This window comes from Rattus rattus, chromosome 12 (assembly GCF_011064425.1).
Source record: "Rattus rattus isolate New Zealand chromosome 12, Rrattus_CSIRO_v1, whole genome shotgun sequence".
Taxonomy (NCBI): Eukaryota; Metazoa; Chordata; class Mammalia; order Rodentia; family Muridae; genus Rattus; species Rattus rattus.
In genome coordinates, this window is record NC_046165.1 from 82,538,485 (window position 1) to 82,563,396 (window position 24,912).

At 41.6% G+C, this 24,912-nt stretch overlaps 1 protein-coding gene across 1 annotated transcript in view; it reads right to left on the reverse strand.

Moving 5' to 3' along the window:
- Cadps (calcium dependent secretion activator) overlaps positions 1–24,912 on the reverse strand; it is a 442,640-nt gene that overhangs the window by 95,880 nt on the left and 321,848 nt on the right. The window contains 7 exon segments of the mRNA XM_032917997.1: positions 195–351; positions 1,521–1,541; positions 6,479–6,585; positions 18,914–18,931; positions 22,198–22,321; positions 22,686–22,749; positions 24,018–24,119. Coding sequence (XP_032773888.1) covers positions 195–351; positions 1,521–1,541; positions 6,479–6,585; positions 18,914–18,931; positions 22,198–22,321; positions 22,686–22,749; positions 24,018–24,119 — 593 coding nt within the window.

The window sequence follows — 24,912 nt, forward strand, 5'->3', positions numbered from 1 at the left end:
GTGTATGTATGTACATACGTACATATGCATGTATGTATGTGTGTGTGGAGTGTATATGTGTGTATGTATGTATATAACAGTAAAACAAAGAGGAGCTTTGTCTAACACACAGTCTACATGGAATAAAGATTTCTTAGCAACAAGTTTATCTGCATACTATTCAGGAAAGGCCAATATTCCAGGGTGATACATACAGTCTGTACGGAGAAAGTCATTCAGCAGCTGGAAGAGTGGGAAACTGTCCCACGTGTCTGGGGGTTGCACCTCTAATGCTGCATCCATGTCCACTGCAAAGAGTGACAGGAACGTCTCCGCGTGCTCCACCATTAAGTCTGACCACCACGCAAAGGCCTTTGAAATGTGGCAGAAAAACAACAGACAGAGAGGAGCTGAGTATCTACTTGGGATGAAGGCTGTGTGCTCCAACCCTCATAATCAAGACTGGCTGTACATCCAGCGGGGCGTGGTCACTTTATTGTAAAGAGAACAGCAGTCTGGATATGAGTGGGCCTCTCAGTGGCCAAGGCACTACTCTGTGTACAAAGCCTTGCTCCTGACCCAGAGGTCAGAGGACACGGCTGTAGGAGTGTCAGACATTGAACTTCTGCTCAATTTACAATAACTCAGTAGGCTTGGGTCATGCTCTGTCATTGCTGCTGGCTGGTTCTTGCTCTAAGGTGTAGAATTTGGGAGTTTCTTCACTGTGTTTATGGGTTTTCTGCTGGTCTAACTTGAAAATTTGCAATTACTGTTCATTTCCATTTCCATATCTGGGGATTAGTTGTCTATGGCGTCTTTGAACCCCAGGGATTCCCATCTTCCTACACCCTGGAAACATTACTCCTCTATTAAACTAAGTCAAAGCAAGCCATTATTAGAATGACTACAGAACTGTTGAGTAAAAAGTCTATCTCAGTAGGGAGCCTTTGCTTCTGCTCTAGAGGAAATTTCTGGCTTAGCCTAGGGATCATGGAATAAGGTTAGGACTTACTTCTGTGGGGCTTAGACAAATGTACATTGAAAACCAAAAAATATCAGTGAAGTAACTCATTTTCATGCACATGGGCCCTTGGAAATCATTGTGCAGGGTCTTGGGGGTGACATTCACATCAGCCTGGGCCAGATGTGAATGAACTTCAAAGGCATGCATGCATGTAGGCTAATCATTTCTGGCAGGGGACATGCAGAATGAGTGGTGGTGTCAACAGGCCCTGTTTCGCTGATTTCGAAGAGAGCAGAAAAACAAACATTGCCAGCCTTTTCTCGTCCTCCCACCTCCCCACTCAATGCTGTAAAGTTTTCCCACAGGAAACACTTTCCAGAGCATTCACCAAGAAGATGGGAAAGCGTTTGGAAATATGAAGGATGGTTATGCAAGTAGTTCTATACATGGAAGGGTTTGTTCAATGGCCAAGCTCTTCTGTGGGAATCTATTCCTTATTGGAGGGTCTTCTAACAGCCACTAGGAGGCAGAACAGAGGGTCCACCTCTCTTCTTTCGTGAGATTTCATATTACTTACTTCTCCTTTATCAACATGTGGCTGGTTTGCAAATTAAATGGAAAAAATCAAGTCATGTACCATTCTTTAAGGATGGCTTGGCTGGAACTAGACACCTGCTGTTTCCATCGTAATATACAGTAAAACCTCACTGATTCAGAGCAATGGGAATGGGGAAAAGCTGTTCTGTTAGCCAAAAAACTCAAATTGTTTGACTTTCTAGAGATATCTTTTTGCTTTTGAGATAGCAATTGGGTACTAAGTACAGAGTCTACAATGTTTAGTACATGAATGTGTCAGAATGCTTACAAATTTTCCCAGCATTTAAGTATTTGTTGATAAACTGGCCTACTAGTTAAAAAGATGGGAGGTTTAACTTTGTAGTTCTAAGAACTGCATGCTTCCAAGTTACAAGAAAAAAAACTTCTCAATTACAACAGTGTTGGTGTCATGATAAGTATTTTACTTAAGAGATAGGAAAATAGCCATAGATGCAAGTAAGTCATCACAGATTCCAAGTCGTTTTCCTGAATTAATGAGGTTTTATTGTAGCTTTACCACCTGGAGATGAGAGCCCTGGGCTATGGGCCTTGCTCCTCTCACGGAGGCCAGCCCAGGAAGGAGTCCTTCCTCCCGAGTCAGGGCTCTTGGAGCCTGCTGCCATTTATGCAAGAGAATCCTGTACACAGTCCTGAGCCTATACAGGTTGACTCTTCTCTCCTCATCCAGGGTGTTTGTAAAGTCCAGAAAGGCGCAGCAAGTTGGCTGGCCCTTATTGATCAATGTTACATCTTCAGGGCCTGGCCACGAAGATATGTAGGGAAAACTGTATTATGTTCCCAAATATAACTTTGTTCTAAGATGAAAAGGAACAAAAACAGAAATCCCAATCAAACCAAAACCCAGTCAAAATGTATGAAGTTAAAAAAAAAAGAATTCTTAACCCAACTGCAGACGTGGGTCTTCTGCTTTTAATTTAAAGAACTGGTAAGCAAGAGACCGTGGAGAACGAAGTATCTCTCCTCTATAGAGAACCAGGCCCTAAGTGATTTGTTGTTGAGAAATCCTTAGTTTTTGCAATAGTAGTCATACAGGCTGGACAAATTGGGAGCCCTGCGAAGAGGAGTATTATCACTAGGGAGGCTGGTGCAGTGAATGAAGAGCTAAAAACCAAGGTATTTCTTCTTAGCACTCTCTAAGGAGCGGGTAAAGAGTCTAGCTAGGTTAGGAATCGCTAAACAGTTAAAGGGCAATTCTGATCAGGTAAACAATCTGTACAACTGTGCTGAACCAAAGCTATTCTTTATTTTAGTTTGGCTCCTGTGGGTGACAACTACTTTTGCACATGAAGTAATATATGTTCACAAGCACCTAAAGACTCAGTAAACCTTTTCCATAGAGAATATGGAGTTACACAGTAGAGTATAAATACTTACCGGATGTTTTTTGATTATTCAAAGACAAAAGCTGTGTGCTTTAGGGGGTACAATTCACTACACTGAACACATTTATATTTTGCACACAAACTAACATGTATATATGTACCCTCTGTGCACCACAATACATATATACATATACATACATATACATAGAGAGAGATTGGGAAGGGGGAGTGTACATGAAGATAAAATTTGTGTGCCTATGCGTAGGTCAGGTTGTGAGAAGAAAATTCTGCTGCATATGAGAGCAAAATGTGACACCAGCTTCCACACACAGCATGTGTGAATGGTAAAGGAAGGATGTGCTCTTGGCTGAGGAGAGACTTTCCCTCTTGGGACATTTACTATATCGGAATTTAAAACAGCCTTTAAAAAGATGAAAGTTTTTTGGGGGTGGGGTGGGTCTGTTGTTACTTTTATTTGTGAAGTATCCATAAATAGTATGTCCACAACAGTTAGGATCCATATTTAGGATTTAGTGCCTTTTTTAGTTGTCAAAGCTTAGGGAGAACCCAGAGAGTGAGTTCTGGGCAAACAAATCCTCATCCTTTCAGGAAGAAAACGTGTACAATGCGTTATGTCAAGTCAACCTTTTTCATTACACCCTTGTCGCCAAATTGGCCCCACACAGGGATCACCTGGGCACTTTTGAAAGAGATCAATGCTCTATAACTCCATAGAGATTCCAGGTCGGTGGGCTGACACCAAACATGAAAATTCAAATTCCTATATTATCTGTATGCAGCAACTGAGGACAGGTGGGGCGCCTTTCAGGATGAGCCCACTCTTCCTGGGAGAGGATTCCCTCTCCTTCCAACTCAGCCATCGGTTCTCAGACATTATTTTTTTTTTTTACCTAGAAATCATCTTTTTAAAAATAAACGATCAGATATTTTGATTTCTTGGGATTTATTTTCTTCCTGTAACAATAGCTAAACTTTGTAGAGTGCTTACCATGTGCCCGGCACAATGTCATCTGACCCTTTGCTTCAAGTCATCCTCCATTTAGCAGTGACCATCCGACTGGGTTAAGTAACTGGGTCACAGTCATGTGCGTTGGGGCTAGAAGTCAAGTCCAAACTTCTCTGGTCCAGATTCTAAGCTCTGGCTGATATCTACTTTATCTTTTCATGGCCTGGGACATTTTAGTTCTCATTGTCTTTCAAGGAACACTAAGTTCCTTGACTCAGCGATCAGTAGATAGGAGAGGCTCAATGGGTAGGTCTTATTAAATAGTGAGATCTAATGATGAGTAATTCTGTACATTTACCTAAAATAGATTTTGGTCTTTGAGACTGTAAAATATGCTGAGTTTTTTTTTTTATTACTAATTTCAAAAACCAATGTTGAGAACAAGATTGAAGTCACCATGTTTGTTTACCCTACATGACTTCTAAATCTGCAAGATGGAAACATTTCTTATGAGTGATTGGGAGGATGATGATTGGCATTTACCAAAAACCCAAGTTTTTGGGAAAGGTAAAAAGAAATGGCTTCCTTGGAAGTTGGGTTTATTTATTTTATTTTTGCAGTGCTGGGATTTCTTTGCTGTGGTGATGTCTCTTCGGTGTGGCAGGAACATGTGCATTCACTATGATCTGGGAGTAGCCTTAGAGAGTGGCTTGATGACCAATGGAGTATGTCTGCCATTTACTTCTTCTGCTGTTGACTGAAATGCACAGCTGTGATTGGAAGGAACCATCCTCTTCAGATCCGTGGCTTCACAAATACGTGCACTTGGTCAGCCCTTTACCTCTCAAAGCCAGGAAAGGCAGGCCAGGATCCCCCAAGTCCCAGGAGATGGTTTGGAAGACACCCAGAAAGAAGAGACTTATCGTCGCTGGAACCTCCAATTCCTCAGCCTCAAAAGAACATCTTAAAAAATAATAGCGGAAGGAAAAATGCAAGCCAACGTCCTTGCATCTGTCTGGAAGTTACTCTTAAGTTTGTGTGGTTGGGGGTGCTATTTGGCACCCTCTTTCCCTCCAGTCTGTGTGTCCATTGCTAAGTGCTGTATGGGTTAATGACACCCACTCATGGGTCTCCCCTCATTCACAGAGGGTCTGCAGGGAATTCAGGATTCTTCGACACTCTCTCTATATATAAATACTGTATATTTGAGTCACACACAGACAGTTGTAGAAAAAGGTTAGTATCACTCCATGGGGCTATTGGTTACTAAGATTGGAACTCCTCCTCTGGAATACAGGTAAATACAGACGGACATAGGAAACTATGACAGGCCAGGGACAGAATCAAGGCAGGTGGGAGGCGTGTGTCAGGATGTAACCGCAGTCCTCATAAGCCTATCAATTGCTTCATGCACGCACAAGAGAATCACCCCACATTTACCCTGCTGTGGAGGGTCACCCATGTCACAAGCAGTCCACTGGAAGTTGCTGTTACATTCCTGGGGTCGGTGTTAGAAAGCAGGGGCACCAGAAAATACCATCGGAAGGTATGGTACTACCAGGGCATGCACAGAGTATGAGAGCAGGTGGCCGGGTTATTCGGTTGAGTCACATACCTCTTTCCCCTGCCACGATCAGCCAAGGTTGACCGGAACAGTAGAGAAATAGGGAGGAAATTTCAATATGCAATCAGCATTAGTTGGGATGGCTGGTTTTACAGTGTATGATATATCATTTAACAATCTGTCAAAATTTTCTTAGTCATGGGTAGGGTTGTTTTAGGTGTCTAAGAAATCACTTTTACAGGTATCCCTTTCTCCCCTTTCCGTAAGAACGAATGTAAAGGAAGAGGGAGACTCAGTGTAATTTTACAAACCAGGTTGTGTTGAGAGAAATGATTTTAAAGGTCAAGTTTGGGGCAGCTTCAGAGTTTGATCCTCTAGACCTTGCCTGGAAGCGCTGGGGCATTTACGTCCTTATAGGTTTGGCTTCTAGTTGTTTTTGAAGTCCTTTGGTTTATAATTCCTTCACAATCATTTTAATAGTGGTTTGTCAAAATAAAATGAAGGAAGCTGTATTTATCTGGGTTTGTGTCACAGAAATGACAAGTCGAACAGCATATTCTTATTGTCTCTGTTACTGTGCTCAGAAAACCCAGTTAAGAAGGAGAAAAGGACTGCATAATCAGAATAAGATACAGAGAAAAACTCAAACTTAAAAAAAAAAAAAAAGATGACCTATGGTCCACACACCAAAGAACCAATCGGAACAACAGCACTAGCAACAAAACAACCACAAAAGACTGGAGAGCATTCTGTGTATCTGGATAACGGATTTGTGCTGCATGGCCCCCCCGGATGCCACCGGAACCTTGCATTTACACTCACCTCAGTCCCGTGTTCAGAGAAACATCTGAAAACTTAGGCTGAAATGCACAACACACAACCACCTCTTGGTCACTTGGACAACCTTCTAAAGACGCCTCCTTCCAAAATGTCTACCTTCGTTCCCTTCAGCCCACTTGAAAGAAAACGTGAGTTAAGGCATCTTGGTCGCAGCCAGGCGGCTGCGGACTGCGCTGGCACCTCAGCTAAGGGACACTGTGACATCTCCCCCTGGGCCTGCTCACCTCGGCGTGGTGCTCCTCGTTTTGTTGCAGCACTTCAATGACTAGTTCAGCAAGACGGATTGTGTCTTCGAGCTTTTTGGCGGGAGTGATTAAACGGCCTACATTTTCTGGAGTATAAGAATTTGTGGTAAGATTCAACGAAAGCAGCAGGCTAGTTTTGTGGCCAATAGAACTAGTGGGTGGAGAGATTCTGAATGGTTATCAAAATTAAAAAAAAAAGTTTCATGCAAATGTTAAGTGAGCAAACCATAAAGCCACCTTGTTGTCATTGTCATTATGATACACTTAGGAAAACAGTGCTCCAGCTCCCGGGTTGCAGATGGAGCTTAATGTGAGGTCTAGAATAGCCCGTGTTAATTTAGTGGCGTTTTGTACACACATTCTTTAAAGACAGCATACGTGGACTACCTCATATCACTCTCTAACTATGCTCCACCTACCTGGCATGGGGCGAGAGACCCCTGGCTTCACACTATGTTGCTTTCTATGTTGGTCACTAACTGTTCAACGGGACAACATTGTCTGTACTTCAGGCCTCCCTGTTGAGTGGGTACGGCAAGGTTCACTTTGGAGGTGAACATTCAAGGTTATCTTTGTTTGAAGTCACCCAGGGAAAAGATGAGAAGAAAACCAAACATTCTTGGGTGTTTATGTAGAAGTTCAGGGCAGAATGATTAAGTGGGTATTACAGGGACTGCTAGAATCTATATTTTAGCAGGAACAGAACTCTTCTCTTCACCACGCCCTCAGCTCATGCAGGCAGACAGTGTCGTTTCTTGGCTGATTCAGCTTAGATTGGGTGTCAGAATGTGCCTTGCTCAATATATTTTCTTTGCATTGTTTTTTTTTTCCTTTTTATGGTACTGGGGGTTGAACCAAGGGCTTCACACATGCTAGGCAATTTTCTTAGTATTGAACTATATATCCCCAGCCCTAAATAGAATTTCTCAATACTCCATACAAACTTATTTCTGGAGTGGTTGAATTTAAATATAAGGACAGAAAATAGCTACTTAAAAAAAGATAGGTGTTTTTTAGATGACACGCATCATTAGTATTTAGAATTTAATAACAGAAAACAAACTCTGTAAAACAGAAGGTTTTGTCCACTGGGAGATAAGACTGAAAATGGGACCCAGTCAGATGATTGGTTTTAAATTTCAGTTCAATTAGACAGTTGTGGGTGTGAAGATGGGCTTTCTGTGTGTGGTCAATAAAATCATCTTTATCTCTCCCATAACCAAATGGAAAGGTAGCTGGAACTGGTTAGAGCTTGAAGGTAGGGGTTTTGGGGAGTTTTCAGGGTAGGTAAAGGACAGCCAACACCTAGTCAACAGATGTGGGAGGGTGGGTGGCAACAGCTGACGGCCTTGCCTAGAGAAAAAAAAATTCTTGGAAAAAAGTTAGAGGCAAGATTAACTTCTCTATTTTGGGAACACCTGACCTGTTTGTAACTTTTATGAGTAGACTATCAGAATCTCATTAGACTTTCCAGCATTTGTACAAACATACTGCGTATATATGTTTGGGTATTGTGCGTAGAGTGAGGGATTTGCATTTCGATGGTAAATATGCAGTGGCTACTTTCCATTGGTTGATGTTCACATTTACACATCCATCTGCAAATTCCTTATTCTATGCCTTTTACCCATTCAACACATACATCCACATACGCACATCACACACGTACACACATTTCCTGATAACCAGACAAGCCTGCACATTATACAGATCTGCAGGAAATCCCACTTGCACCACATCTTTGAAATCTCTCACTTTCAAAATCGAGAGCATTGTCCTTTTGGATGGAAATTCACCAAATCAAGGGGCATTCTGGATGTACATGACACCAGAGATAGAAATAAAATAATTACCACCAGTATTTTTATTCACATTTACCTAAGAAGTTATAAATGATTTTTTTTTTATGTTTTGAGAAATCCAAGATGCTTAAGTAAGGACTTCCTGAAGATTTGTGTTTTTTTTTTTTTAATGCAAGACTTTTCGATTGACTACAATAAACAGTAATCGATACACATAGTGTGTACATGTGCAGTCATTGATGAATGTGTGCATATGTACACAGGTATGTGTATGCCTGGTTTGTGATATATATACAGACAGTATGTTTAATAAAACCTTGTGCAATTTCACTTGAACACGCGACCACTGAGGTTCGTGGGTGATGAGCCTTTAATCTACAATACTCAACTGCCAATTAACCCATGTGGCTCATCCTCTAATTACTGCTAATTAGTTGGGACTCCATTCTCTGTAGCTTAAGCCACTTTAGTGAGGCACAGACCTTTTCCCTACTTGCTCTAACAGCTGATTTGCTAACTCAGTGGCCAAAACTATACTAGCCATGAATTCTGTAGGATGTTGTCTTTAAAGAAAATACTGTGTAAAAACCTTCAGCAACCCATTCCCCAAAGGGCACGAAGAAGTTTGGTTTAGAAATGAGTCTGGCTCATTGGTCACCTCTGCCATCATAAAATATACTGAGATATTCCTACCCATGACCCAGTTCTGCAGTAGCTGGAGCACTGATGGCGAAGGAACTGAAAATACGGTATAGTTAGGAGACATTTCATTCGACAGAATTGAAGCTCATAACATAGGAAAAAAACAAAACCATCATGCAAAATGTTATGCAACAACAATGTTATTTTGTGCTGACATTGAGATTTGAAAATGTTGCATATGTCAGACATTGCTAGACAAAAAAAATAATATGTGGACATTTGGAAATAAATGCTCTCTTCTGAGTATCTTAAAACCTAGGACGTCACACTTGAGAGCCTGAGCCCCAGCTTAGTATTCGAAACTGAAACAGAATTTCAAGAGTGAACAGAAAAGCCAACTAAGCTAGAAAGCTAGAAAGCTAGAAAGCTAGAAAGCCAAGTGACGGAAGATAGAGGTTTACAGTACTTGATGCTGGCCTAGGCATGCCTGCGAGCCTCTGAGATAACATTCTGGTCTGCAATTGTGTGAGTAAAGAAGGAGGCTCAGGAGCTGGCTGGGGAGCTGTTCAGGTAGGAGAGAGGCAGAAAAGAAAAAGAAAAAACAAGTAAAGAGACAAAGTGACTTTCACAAAGAGTGACAAGTGACAAGGAACTCTGAAAAGAATACCCCGACAAGCAAACGTGACAAACGGCAACCAGAGATGCTGCTCCTTCGGCATTACCTCATTCTGGAGGGGTGATGGGATTGGACAAGGACTCTAACCAGTATCTCCCCACACCCTACCCGGGACACGTGGAGGCCAAATGCAAAACCGGTGCTCCATCAAGATGGACAAACGTGAACGGCAGCTGCTACGTCAGCGACCGGAAGAAGATATGCTTTTGTATCACGAAGAACAAGCACTAACTGGTTGGTGATGTGGATTCTTATCCTTCAGAGGCTACCTGCTTTCTAACTCATTTTGTACCTTCTGTGATGTAGTTTCTTATCATAGGAATGAGACAGAGTCACGGATTTTACCTGTATCTGACAGGATTGCTGACTGGAACATATCAAACAAGGCAGGGAGTATAGGTTTCCCCCTCAAGTCAAAGTGCCTACAAATGGTCACTGTTACTTCTGCATTGTGAGCGGGCCGAAGTTAATTGCTTTGCCAAAGCAGATAAAAGGCTGTCATTAGTTCAAGCGAGCTAGGGAATATTCATGCTCCCTATGTGGAATTTCAACATGTCAAAATCTGTCATTTGCCGGGGTGGGGGGGGAGGATGTGTGGTATCTGATTGTTTCCAGCTCATTTAATTATTTTCGACTTGGAATTCTCGTGGCTTTTATATTGTGGGTTGAATCATATATAAAAACTTGCCAGCTTATCGAATATGTTCCTCGCTATTCCAAATGTTAGAATACTGCTATCAGCACTTGACCCATCTGTCATGTGGTTTACGATATCAGCGCCGCAAACGTCCTGCGACAATAGTCTCTCCTTCCACACAAGAATTGCGGCTTCTGCAACTCTCTCTCCCTCTAATGAGTGGCTCGTTAAGCTTGGGCCTGCTCCTTCCTAATAGTTCTGGTGTAGAGAGTGATCAGTGAGGTGTGGGGCATATTCCTTTGCCAGGCTTGTTTCTGGATTTGCTTGGGTTTTCAACTGGGGAAATGGATTTTTTTACTGAGGTATAGAGAAAATAGAATTATAGCGACATTAATAGAGACATGGAGCAAGGTCATGAATAGATACCATGTTCTGGCAAAGCTATCTACTAAAAGCAAGATGGTGGGGTCATCAGGGCTGACCTTACTGGACTACCTCAAGTGTTTTTGAGCACAGAACTAGAAATAGTCTTCATCAGTTTCTCTTAATTTGAAATTATTTGGGAAAGATCGGATGACCACAGAATCAGTAGAAATCAGTTTAAAATAGTTATTTAAAGAAAGGCTAGTCCTTTCCTTATTTTAAAAAGTCATGCTGCTGGCAGCATTCTGTAAAGTTGGGGACATCTCCATTACACATCTCCATGGCTCTTGTGGTGAATGTTTGCTTAGCGTATAATTCCCCTAGAAACTCTATGCTCATTTACACCTAGTAACTGATTTTATGTATCAAAATACGTGATCCGGTGCTTAGTACAACACAAAGCAATCTATGGTTGATCTGTAACCTGGGTGGCATCAGACACATGTTTCAACTCAATGAGTCCTGGAGAAAAATTCATGAATTCCCTCCTGCCAATTCTCTGTCCAGAACTCTTACTGTAAGGTTTGCTACCACAGAAAAACAAGCTTCCTATTTTTTTCCTCGCAGAGCAAAACAAAAACATCATACCTTGGTTTCCAACTTCATTTACCCAATTACCATTGCTCATGTTTACACAATTAATTCCGCTTGGCTTCCAGAAAGAGAGTTAAATGTGACTGCAGAAAAACAAAAAAGAGGATTCCTCTGCAGGCAGAGCTAAGCCAAGGAAGAGAAGCATCCAGGAGCGAGAGACATTCCAATTAGCCCTTAAATAACCTGACCATCTCTGGTTCTAGCAATCGAACTGCCAGCCCCTGAAATATCACATGAGGGGCAGATACGACGGACGGAAAACCCACTTATTACCAAGTTCCAGCCATTGATGTGTTGAGGAGGATGACAGAGATTCTAGTATGCTTTATTGAAAATACCTAGCCTGAAGATAGTAGGTAAGATTTGGGAGAAGTGGGTGGACAAAAGCCTGAGGAGGAACAGAGTTTATTAGTTAGACACACAGTGATTTGCAAGGTACCCTTCCTCCTTATAATGATGGATACCTGAACTAAAGACTGTAGGGTTAAAACATACTACTTCCTTAGCGACAGTGTCCATTATATACAGTGGATCCCTTGAGTCTCCACTAACCCTCCTCAGACAATTCCATCTCCCATCGAGTATGTTAACAAAGACTGATATGAGGATCATGAACCACTTTCTCCATCTTTCCTTCGGAGACATCTTCTTTTCTATTCTATATGACCTATGATGAGCCACTGAGAACCTTTTTTATAATTTCAAACAGTTCCTTAGAGAGGAAAGTTGTTTCTTCTAGTGTTGGAAGCTAGGATAGAAGCCTTGTGGTACTATCTGTGGCCGTGTCTCTCTTCAGACTTATACTACCACGACTTAGGTTAAAACTTTCTATCCATAGTTAGAGGTAGGAAACATACCCAATATCTTCATCTCTAATGCTATTTCCTTCACAATTTTCCCAGCACACTGGCAAGCGTTTCTTTTCTTTACTTCTCATTGCAGTTTTTAAAAATAGTTACTAGCTATAGGAAGACCGTGGACTTAGTAGTACTATTAAGGTCCTGTTAAGGCCCTTTTAGCATCTTTGTACATAGTCACAACATTCTTGGACAGCATCTTGGAGAATGGGGGAGGGGAGATCATCAAAGGATGAAACACTGCAACAAAGCCACACCCCCCAATTCAGTTTAAGGGGGTCTCAGCTCTATACTCCATGATGTTCCCCTCTGGTGCTTACCCTGACTCTGTGATGCATTGGAGACTCTGGCCTGGGCAAACTTTTGTAGAACTATAATCTTAAAACATCTTGAATCTCCTTTTGCTGTACTCATCAGACTGTACTCATTTGATCCACTACCTAATGTTCTTTCCTCAGTGCTAGCTTCCTGTACGGTGGGGACTGTTATTATTATTGCTTATTACATAGTTTCCTGGTATCCGGCATAGCTCATGGGACTTCATGGATATCCCCCAGAATTGATAACTGTGAGTTTGGCTGACTCTAGATTAGATTGTAATGTCTTATTTAGAATTTTGATTAAAATAAAATTTCTTCTATATATTCTTACCACGTGAAGAATAATTCCTGAATCAGAGGTTGTAGCTTTGCTAGGACACTCACTAGAAATATAGATTCCTAGGTTCTGCCTGCACTTCCTCAATTACAATCACATTTCAACAAGATTCCCAGGGATTCATTTTGAGTGTTTTTATGCAGCCCTGTCTTATGTCCCATTGCTGACAGCAGAAGAAAGACTGGGATTTAGATGCACAGCCTTTTAAATAATAATAAGTTAATAGCTATACATATGTAGTTCTCTATATAGCAATGAGTGGTTACTATGAAACAGTGCTAAAACTGTGTGGGGCTATTGTGCGCGCGCAATATGTATGTGTGTGTGTGTGTGTACACGCGTGTGCACGCGTGTGTGTGCATTCATGTGGAGGCCAGAAGTCACCCTTGGTGTCATTCCTTACAAGTGTCATTTATTGTTTGTTTTCTTTGAGATAGATTCTCTTGTTGACCTGAAACTTATCAAATAGGTTAGGCTGGTTGTTTAGACAAGCCCTGGGAATTCATCTGTCCCTGCCCTTCTAGTCCTGTGATTATAAGAATGTGTCACTATGTCCTTTCTTTTAAATGGAAGCTCTGAAGATTGAACTTATGTTCTCATGCATACAAGTCAAGCCTTTTACCGGTTGAGCTATCTCCCCAGCTTCTGGAATCTGCTGTACTTTTTTTCCTGCCAGAAAATGAAAGTGATAGCTTAGTGGTTGGAGAGACATAATATTAACTCTGGGTTTAATGTCTAGCTTGAATGAGTGTTTAGATTGGTTCTAGACAGTGCTATCTAAGATCTGCAGTCCTGTGATTCAGATACTGAGTGTTGAGCAGCATTAGCAGAGCTGGAAGTGTTGGCCATCGATGGACTGAGGATAGCACCTCTTTCTCAAGTGCAAGGAACGTGAGTGTCTGGGACATCAGGCTCGAGAACGACCCTTTCATTTCTTTGAAATCTTAGTGCTTTTCTCCAGGACTTGATTTCTGTCTGGTTTGTCAAATGCCGTTCAGGTTTATCTAATAACTTCCTATGTTTTCATTTCTTCCTTGAGAAGCAACTTTGTGATCTTTCAATTTCATTGCTAACGAATCACAAGCACTTCCTAGTTCAGAAACAGCAGCCATGAGGTGTGGGACGAGAAAAGCCCCTGTTAAGTCGGGACGCTGTACCGGCTCAGCTGTTTAGTTCTGTGCGTGTTGCCCAATAACTTTCTGCTTTAAGATTTCTATAAACAGTGCTTAAGAGGTGGCTCAGATATCAAAGACTGAAGCTCACAATCAAAAATATTTTCATGAATAGAGGACCAATTTCTTATCTCAGTGCACAAAACACATTGAGTGTTTCAGGAATCTGGATGCACACTACATTTGGTAGCATGTCTTCAGTTGGCTGACGACATTATTATATTCTTCTTAGTAAATTCATGGTACACCTTTGATCAATGGCCTAATATTAGAGTCAATGAAATATGGCGACAAAGCATTTATCTCCTAGAATTCATGAGGGAGTTAAGCAGGACTGCATGCAGCCACTAAGCATATTTTAAACCTTTAGTGAGGAACAGTTATCATGGATAATGGCCTTTTTTTTTTCTGGTAGAAAAGATATGACTTTATGTCCATTCCTTCATGACATACTTTTGTACATCCACTTTTTCTTCAAAATCCCTCTTAATAATAATCTGCAAAATAAATGTGTTTTTGTCCTTGTCCTTCTTACTGTTTGTTTAGTATAAATTAAGTGCTACTCACAGAATAATTGGGGCTTTGAAACTGATTCATTTAGGCATCATCGAAACAAAAGAATGGGAAGAGAGAGAGAGACATTCAACTCCTAATGTGTAAGGCATGAAGCAAGAGATACTCATCACTCTACAACAGCATCATAGGTCCTTGAGCAATGGGATTCACCTCACTGGTTCCTTGTGAGGAGACTGTAGGGCCATTGGCTTTGCACAATAGTCTGCTGAGAGTGTCATCTTGGTTGTCTCTCTCTCTTTCAACAATCCGCAGACCGGTGGGGAACTAAACTGGATATTGCAGAAGGCATGGAATCCACAGTACGGACTCTAGAAATCCTTATGTGAAGTAACTGTGTGTGTGTGTGTGTGTGTGTGTGTGTGTGTGTGTGTGTGTGTGTGTAGAAAGAGAGGCGGGGGGAGAGAAGAGAAGAGGCTTGAAGTCAACCTTAGATGTCATTCCTTGGCCTTTTTCACCTTCACTTTTGAGATGGGGTCTGTTACTGACTTGCAACTCATTGAGGAGGCTATGCTGGCCGGCCAGCAAGACAGTGATCTTAATGTTTCCCCTCCCCTACTGCTGGAATGATATATTACCATGTATAGCCTTTTACATGGGTGCTGGGGGATCCGACTAGACTGTGACATGTTTACTATTTTCCCAGGTAACTTACTTGGATTTGACCTCCTCTTCTGACAATGGAAGAGGAAAAAATGTCTACAAACACTGTAGGAAGAATTCACAGTGTAAGGATTTGGCAAATATCTGATTCCGGATGGAACTGGTCTATTATTTTGTGTTCTTCCCATGTTCTTTACCTTCCACTCACTGAGTAGATACTGTCCAAGTGCTCACCATTTTTGTGGTCTGCATGGTAAAAGGAGACAGAAACATATCAGTTGCCCTTATCGACCTGAAGTCAAGTACTGCTTGAGAAAGTCACTCATCCTCATGAAACACGGCTTCCTGAGCTAGAAATGGAGCAGTAGTGACGGCATGTTTATGAGTCTAAGGTAAAGATCCAGTTGGATCACTCATATAAGATTCTCAGCACAGTGTCCAGCCCAAGATGGTGCATCTCCCTCTGCTTATACATCTACCCACTACTCAGACATGTACATATCTCGCCACTTATGTCCATTTCCTCCTTCCTCTGTCCCTACTTTCCTCTCCTTTCTTCATTTGTTTGTCTGTCTATCTTTCTTCCTGTTTGTCTTTTTCCTCTTTCTTCTTTCCACTTACCTCTTACTATATCTAGCTCCATCTAAAAGATTATCTGCACAAATTTTGCAAATCCTTGTCACGTTTAGAGGAAAATGTTTTGTTTAAATGCCCAGTGAAATCGCTATGATACTCTGAAAATTATGCAGGCATTTTAAGAGTGGAAGCAAAACATCAATGATAGTAGTGGATTCCCCGGTGCTTGCTTGGTTTAGAACGTGTGACAGTTTAAAGAAAGTGCTTAAAATAATAGAATTCTGCTCTTTCCACCATCTTGGTGCCTTTGTAGGCCTGCTGGGAAGAGGACTTCTAAAAAAAGAAAAAAACAAGTATGTCTGGAAGGCTATGGTGCAAGGCCATTTTTTGCTGGCTACCAGCGAGGCCTCTGGAACCAAAGAGAGCACACGGCTCTTCTTAAAATTGAAGGTGTTTGTGCCCGAGATGAAACTGAGTTCTACTTAGGCAAGAGGTGTGCTTATGTGTACAAAGCAAAAAACAATACAGTGACTCCTGGAGGCAAACAAAACAAAACCAGAGTGATCCGGGGAAAAGTAACTCGGGCCCATGGAAACAGTGGCATGGTTTGTGCCAAATTCCGAAGCAATCTTCTTGCAAAGGCCATTGGACACAGAATCCGTGTGATGCTGTACCCATCCTGGATTTAAACTCATGGAGAGTAAGTAAATAAAAGTAGATTTGTGAAAAAAAAAATAGAATTCTTTGGTGGGATCACAGTTTTTCTTTGTTAGACGTTTGAAAACCTTTGACTCTCTATTTTTCTTGTGATGTTGTAACTAAGCTGAGTATTTAATTTTTCATATTGTCACAAGATAGAAGGCAGAAAGTCAGTCAGGAAGCTATGGTCAGAGTCTTATAGACTCTCAAAGAATGCTTAGAATGAAAACACCAGGGTATCTATGCACTCTAGTCCTAATATCTTATATACCGCATTCCAGTTTGCACTCATAACCCTGACACCTCCTTGCCATTTGTCTGACATGTATGCATGTATATATGTATGTGTGTATGTATGTATGTATGCATGTGTATATATCTACCTATCTATTCTCTCCTATTCTCCTCTCCTATTCCCTCCTATTCCCTCCTCTCCTCTTCTCTTCTCTTCTCTTCTCTTCTCTTCTCTTCTCTTCTCTTCTCTTCTCTTCTCTTCTCTTCTCTTCTCTCCTATCTTATTCTATTCGGAAGGTAGGGAAATGATACCAGGAATAAGAATATTTAAAGGCCAGGGAAGATGCAGTAAGACGTACTTGGCTGAGAAGAGGGCCCAAGGATCCCAAGATTCACATTCATCTCTGCTATTACATTTTAACTTCAGCTTTACTTTATTCCTGGACTTGAGACTTTCTTTACAACATTACTAACACGGTTTTTCTGGAGAGGATCCTTAGCTTTGCTTAAGGAACCTCCAATTGCTGTCATCTGTAGAGGTAAGGCGTGTTGAAATTATCCTTTGAAAAATCTATATGAATATGAAAGTCACAGAGATTCCTGGGGAAGGAGCTTTGGACAGGACATACAGTCATAACTTCTTTCTTTTTTAACAACAGGGCATTGCCATAGAGCTGTGTCTTGCCTTCATGTCACTATGGTCCCAGCTGGGCTGCTGCCCCCAGCTCCTGAAATGCTAGGATTACAGGACTGGGCCACTTTTTTAGCCAGATCTCTGCTCTTATGGCCTGTCAAGGACACAGAGTTCTTACACTGAGTGCCTTTCCATGCAATCTGACACTGTCTTACAGCCATGTTGAATTGGGATAGGTAGGTATGTGGTCCTTGCGTGGGCTTCTTCATCATTTGTGTTTCTCTAACCTTTGTTTGTTCATCTGTAAAATGGGAGGAGCTACATAAGGGTTCTGAAGATTAAATACGTTAAATGCATGCAAAACCATACCTAGCTTATGAAATTCATGGCACGAACAGTTTATATAAGAACATTACACTTATCAGCTGTGTACTTTGTTACATTTGTATATTTTGTTCTGTGCCAGCTATGTCCCCAAACTTCTAGCTTCCATGAACTTATTCCAATGTATCTCTTTCAACGTGCAATTGAAACCCAATACCTTGCATGTGTCTATGGCTTTCTAACAATGTTATGTTCCTCTGACACATGACCAGTGGGGATTGTAATGTATTGACTTTGAAATTTACACATATGCATTCACGTTTCAGGAAGCTAATAACTATTTTCTCTCAATCGAATAGTTCCTGGATCTTCACACCAAACTTGCTGCAAGGAGGCCTCTTGCCAACTACTTGCCTGGTGGGTGAATGGGTGGATACGTGGATGAGTACCTTCCCTAGTTGGGGGGACATGGAGTTGTGGGATATTTATTGCTAACCTGGTGCTTGGCACACATTAGAAATACTCTCTGAATTCTTCTGAATTTTGTTCAACTATTACATGGAACTAAATGAGAAGTTTTTATGGATTCTTTTAACTCTTAAAGACACTGACTGATATGACACATTCATTAACATTTCATTTCAGAGTTGTCATCTAAATAGGCTCAGAAGACCTGAGAGGAAACAAGAAGAAAATTTCAAAGCCAGAGGACTTTCTCACAACAACGGCTCCTGCTTAGTCCCCTGCCTATCACACACACACACACACACACACACACACACACACACACACACACACACACACACACACACACACACACACACACACACACACACACACACACACACACACACACGGACACCATTGCTTCCTCTTGACTATAGACACTCACCAAAGAACACAAACTTCTTATAGGGCAGAAGATAGAACAAAAGAAAGAAATGAAAGAGTGAAAGGGAAGACTCCTTGGTTCAGTGTCTTTAAAAATACAAAACAAAACACCATACACGCATGAGGCCAAATTGCGAGACCCTGAAACCGAGGGCGAAGGATGTTCTGCAGCAAACCAGAACGCAGTTCCTTCAAACTTACACCTTTACAGAAGTGCCACTCTCTGAAGGCCAACAGGGAGTGGGCATGAGAAGCATTTAGACAGCACAAATTAACTCCTTAAGTATTACTGCGACTCCACACCGTTCCCGGGGAGCGCATACTTTAAGGAGCTACTTAACAAAAACAGAAAAAAACGAAATACAACTGAATATAACTCGACAGTCCTGGTAATTGATAAGGCATATACAATCAGTTCACCTGCATCCTTTTGATTCTCTATTTGAAAGAGAGAGCACAACGAGGAGAAAAGAGAAAGAGAAACAAGAACACATATGCAAGATTAATGAGCAAGTGGACCAAAATGCCCCCCAACTTATGCATGATACATGATATCAGACAGAAGAGCTTGCCCTTGGCTTCCCACCGCCCCGAAGTTTGGGGGCCAGCAAAAAAAAGGGCTCCTTCACAGATGTGGAAAAGGCTGCACAAATAGAAAATTAGTAAATTAAGTTTAATGTGAAATCAAGCTATGAAACATACATGAACTCTTCAAATGACAATTAAGTCATGTGTTCTAGCCAGAGCTTTGAGGACAAGGGCAAATACAACTCTCCAGAGAGAAGGAGGAAAACTTCCCAGCTTGAGAGAGAATAGACAGGAAGCATAGAAGATCTAGCTTTCAGAGTAGGGACCACCTTGCATGGTCTCAGACCCATTATAGTTTGACATCTTAAATGTGGATAAAGAAGGCATGACTTTGCCTCAAATGTCCTTTTTCTGACACCTAGTACATTGCTCCCCAGCTTAGCTGACACCTTTTGATTGTGTACCAGTGACAAGTACTTTACAAATCAGGGTTACACACAAGCAAAGTAAAAATGCATTCAGGTCACAGACAGGGTAACTGAAAAAACTTACAGACACATCTGAGTTTATCACAAACAAATGGCTTAATTGTCTAACCTGTTTTAGGCTGATACAAAGTGACTGGACTTCTCACACTGGGTTTCACAGACAGAACCAACAGACAAAGCCAATGCTAAAAAACTTGAAGCAAGGAGAGTGAGTTGGTTTGGATCTGGATTTCTTGAAATAATGGAACAGAGAGAGTGAAGCCAGCAGGGCGAGGAGGGGGTGGGTACTCACGAATGGTTAAATCCATCACTTGGGAGGCCAAGCAGAAGACAGGATGCTCATACATTTCTCTCTTTTTCCCTACAAAAGAGGATTTGGGCATGCAAGAGGCTTAGGTCAGAGGTAAAGAGGTTCAAGGTCATAGGTTAGAGGAAAACGTTACATTAGCTCAAGGGAAAATAGCCACAGAGTATTTGGGGGATAAACACAGGATAAAAGAAAAAGGGAGTTTTAAAATTTGGGAACTACTGGATTAACCATTCAGCATGCCGTGAGCCACGAGAGAGATTGTGACCATGATTTTACACGTCTCTTTAGAGTCGTTGGCAAGAATACAATGACCAAAAACATCATGGGTAGAGGGAAACGGAATCTCATTGATTTAAGGCTCCAAGATACTAAGGATTTCAGACTTTAGTATCTAAGGCTCTAGAGGTGTTTCTTCATAAACATAGTCTCCCAGCAATATTACTACAACGTCTTTCCAAAATTCTCAGATGGTAATGCTCAGAAGAGGCTCAAGTGTAGAAACAAAACAAAAATAAAAAAAAAAAAAAAAAAAAAGAGGAGATTTCTTTTCTGAGGGTAGGACCTGAGCCTTGTTCAAAGAAAGCTGTCTGGTAGTAATATCTTTGAAGCTGAAATATCCCAGCCTACAGTGGACTATGTTCATGGAAGAAAACCTGACGCATGCAGCCAGAGAATGTGGGGTTGTCTGAATTAACAATCCCAGCATGCTTTGAAATTGGCGTCTCAGCCACTTTTGCAGAGGTCATGTCAAAAAGTGGCTGAGCCAATCACGGACAAGGAAGGAGAAGAGCAGAAGAGAGCGAGTAGTGTGGAATGAGGTACTTCTCTGAAAAGAGAGTTGGAATAAAAAGATTGCTTTCTTCAAAGAATCCCCAGACCTAAAAGTCACAGTGCAAAAGATAATTAACACAACCAAGAAGAATTGAGGCACAGAAGGAGACTACAGACCAGCTGATCTACTTCAGAAATGAATGCATTTTTACTTACAGATCGCAAAGTTTTTTTTTTGTTTTTTTGTTTTTGTTTTTAAATTTATTTATCTGAAAGAAGAGAGCAGATCTTACCAAAAGACTAGTAATAGCTGGACCAAGACCCATGAGGCGACAGTTGTGGAAACTGAACATTTCGTTTCTTGATCCCATCCCATTTCTGGCTCAGTAGTTACATGGTTGACTTTACCCAACCCAACCAGCCATTATGTCCTGGGCTGGGAATGTTGGAACAATGATTTGCAAATAAAGCCCTTTATCCGTTGGTCTTCTCATTCCTCTCTTTTTTTGTCACTCATTACCAAGTCCAGAGTTGATAAACACCCTTCTAGTGCCCAATTCTTAAGTGTTTCTCCCTGGATGCATAACAATGAACTCATTACCACTGGTACACAATTTGCATTGTCACACAGACAAAATCCAGAGGGGGAGGAAGACATGTAATATACAGAACATTGGGGATTTCACATGATTGTCAGCTAATTTTCTAAGGAAACAGGACATTGGCAGTGTATGTGATGGCGTGCGTCTGCGAGTCAGCTGTTCCCTGACTGACGGCCGGGGGGTGGCCATTGGACCTTTGCTTGCTTTATCTGGGTGTAGTGTGTTTCGTGTGTGAGAGCACATGAGATTCCGGAGTGTGGACACATCAAGTCTTGCACACAAAACTTCCACATGTATACACTTACACCTCTGGTCAGGTTGGGTGTGGTTTTCAAATCACCCTATAGCAGCCAACAGGGGTAACAATGAAAAGTGATTAATGCCTTTGAGAGTGAATAGGTCCCAAAGAACCATAGCTTCTTGAGTTCACTTAAAGTGTCCTCTAATTATGTAGTCAACAATGCCTGCTTCCCTGACATTTGAGATGGCAGTAACAATACGCCTGCTACAAGAAAGAAGTCCAGAGTCAACTCAGAGCCCCCGAAGCTGGCTCCACACTACCCTGTCACCAAATTGGAAACATTCCCTAAAGACAAAAGACCTCCAAGACATCAGAAAGAGTTAAGTAGAACCTGCATTTTGCATTCTTCAACTCCTGTTTTACTTCCAGTCGTACTGGCAACATACAGTACACTGTTTCCCTTTTCAGTGCAACCCACAGGTAAACATCCTCAGAAAAAATATTTAAGGGCAACACAAACTCTCAGAAGCGCCTGGCAATTACATAACGTCTCATATTTAATGTTGATTCCCTCGAAAGGCTGAGTTTTCTTCTATTTATTTGGCCACAGCCAAGACATTTTTCACAGTTCAAGTATATTTAGTCTAATGTAGTCAGACGGACTGTTCTTTTCTGGTGTCCATCAAGAAAAGAGATAGATTTTTTTTCCCCAGGGAGGCATAGCAAAATTCAAATCCAGAACTAGTGGCAGACAGAAACCTTACCTTCGATTTTGGCATACTCAGATAGGCGAGAGTAGTTGACTAGAGCAGCCTGCTCTAGGCATTTACGGATGACAGTTTTGACCTCCTCTTGGGGTACCGGAGTGACAATATCTTTCATCAAAACCTTCAGGCGGAAGGAAAGGGCACTATTAAGTTCTAAATCAATCTGTTACTCATTTCTGCTTTTTGAAGACCTCAGGTGTAAAATCCTTAATGCTGACTAATGTGATAACTGTGGATAGAAAGAAAGCCACAGGGCAGCTGGGGTAGCAAATCTTGTGCAGGCATCAGGCAGGGCCCCAGAGCGACTCTTCAAGTCGGGAATCTGAAAATCTAACTTCCAGAATAGTGGCAGTTTCCTCACTTTTCTTCTGGTATTTCATGAATGGTAAACAAACCCTTTGAAAATGGCTAACTAGGTCACCCTAGTGTACTGTTTGATTGCAATTATTTACATGTCCTTTTTTATGTCTCACGTTCATTCTTACCCGTTCCAAAAGTGAGAGAGTCGCTTTCAAAGCACCTTCAGGTCGACCAAACGGAAAGCAGTACCTAAAAAAGACGCAAATCTTCAGGTTGCCCACGCCATTACATTTTCACAGGAAGCATGCCGCAGTTTGGATTCCTATAGCAACTTGTACCGAGGAATGGAAAATGCTTTTTTATTTTGTCACACTGTGTTATGCTAATCCTAGTTCACACCATATATGTGTATATAGAATGTATATATGTGTATGTGTGAATAATGACTGTAGAGGGACTCTGTAAATGTCTGCAGCAGAACAGAATATTGAGCGTGGTGACACAGAGCTCAGCTTGGATTTCCATTGTGAGGGAAAACACTAGTTAACAAAAACATGACCTTGTGTGTTAGAGTAGGGGACAGCATGGAAAAGCAGGAGTTAAACCAGCGGGAATGCAAACACACTTCTTCAGCTCCCTGAAGGGTTGAAGCATGAAGCAGGCTTGCATTTGGGATAAGTTCCTGACTCTGCCTAATTTGCTTAGGTTTCTTTTTTTTTTCCCCACTGTTACTGGATCTTTTCCTCTATTGGTGATACGTTCTGCTATAAGGTATGTTCTGTTAAAGGACCATCATCAAATCTTATTCCATAACAAGGAGAATCCCAACGGCACAGACAGAAATATGTCACTTACTTCTACAGGTGCCATCAACTGCCTTGGTGGCCAAGAGCCCTTCAATGCTTCTTAAAAGTACAGAGAACAGGATAGGATCTTATGAATGCCATCCATTAATTTTGCTCCCATCCACTGTGACTCAAATTGTAGGATTTTAAAACTTTCATCTAGGAACCTTGACAAATCTTCAATGTTTTATATGACATTAACTATCAATCATACTACATGAGGAAAGCTTTGCTCTTTGAGCATCCGAAAGACACTTATGAATTTGAAATCTGAGGCAGGGACTATACTACAGTCGGTAGAATGCCTTTCTTCGCATTTCTAATGTCCTGGGTTCAATTCCCAGCACAGCATAAAACCTGGTATGTGCTGGTTCACACCTGTAATCTCAGCATTTAAGTGGTGGGGTCTGAAGTATTATGACTTCAAGATAATCTTTGGCTACATAGAGAATTTGAAGAGACTCTGCTTTAAAACAAACGCCAGACAAAGAAAGATCGCAAAGTCAGGTAGCTAACGAGAGCTGTATCCAATTGGTTGTTTTTTTTTCCCCTTTAGCTATTTTGCTTTAATGATCTTATGTGTCTCTGAGAGACTAACAGCTATTGGGAAACAAAGCCTTTTTGTGAAGCTTCATTCTCACCCCAATAGGCCCCTAAACCATAGATCCTTACCTGAAATGTGTAATTTGATTTTCCAGCAGAGCTCGGAGTCTCTCTTTCATTTCTTCAAAGCGCTCTTTTTCTTCAACCGTCACAGTTCCGATTCCATCAGGCCTGAAAGAAGACAGGCTATGAACTGACGGGGACTCATATGCTGACACCACCAAATCAAATCTCTACCAGGAGGAAACTGTCTGCTTAAGTGGCAACAAGCACGATGATGGCTGTGACCGCGGAAGCCCTGCTGTGCAGAGCAGGTTTCTCAAGTGCAAGATGGTTGGGGTTATCATTCCAGGTTCGAAGAGCTGAATCAAGGTTTTGTGAGACAGCAAAACGGCTCACAGGTTAAGTCCCGCTGACTCTGAAAATATCTGAAGACGTTCCCGTCACTGTATGTTCATGTGCGCATGCGCATGCACGTTCATGGCCGTCATAGATATCAGGTATCTTTCTCAATTGTTCTCCACCTCAACTTCTTAGACAGGATTTCTCACTGAGCCAGACGCTTGCTAGCTGGCCAGCAAGGATCCTCTGTCTCTGATTCCCCAGTGCTGGGGCGTACGGGTACCCATTCCTGCACCCTGCTTTTCCATGGAGGTTCTGGAGGACACAACCCAGGTCTTGCTGACTGAACCGTCTCTCTGCCCTTTCATCATTTTTAAAGTTAGGGAAGTTTTACAATGGAGTTTGGGTTTCTTTTCTCTCTTGGAAATTCAGAACACTGGTTGGTCATTGTCAACCAACACCTTTTTCCTCACCTGAGGCAGATTATTTACCTGGCCATATCTCCAGTTTGCATTACCTGTCTCACTAGCTCTGGGCCTTGGAAATCTTCTCTTACTATGAAAAATTCTACAAAAATGAGGCACCATGCAAGCCTCATTCTACTCATTATTAAACCACTCAG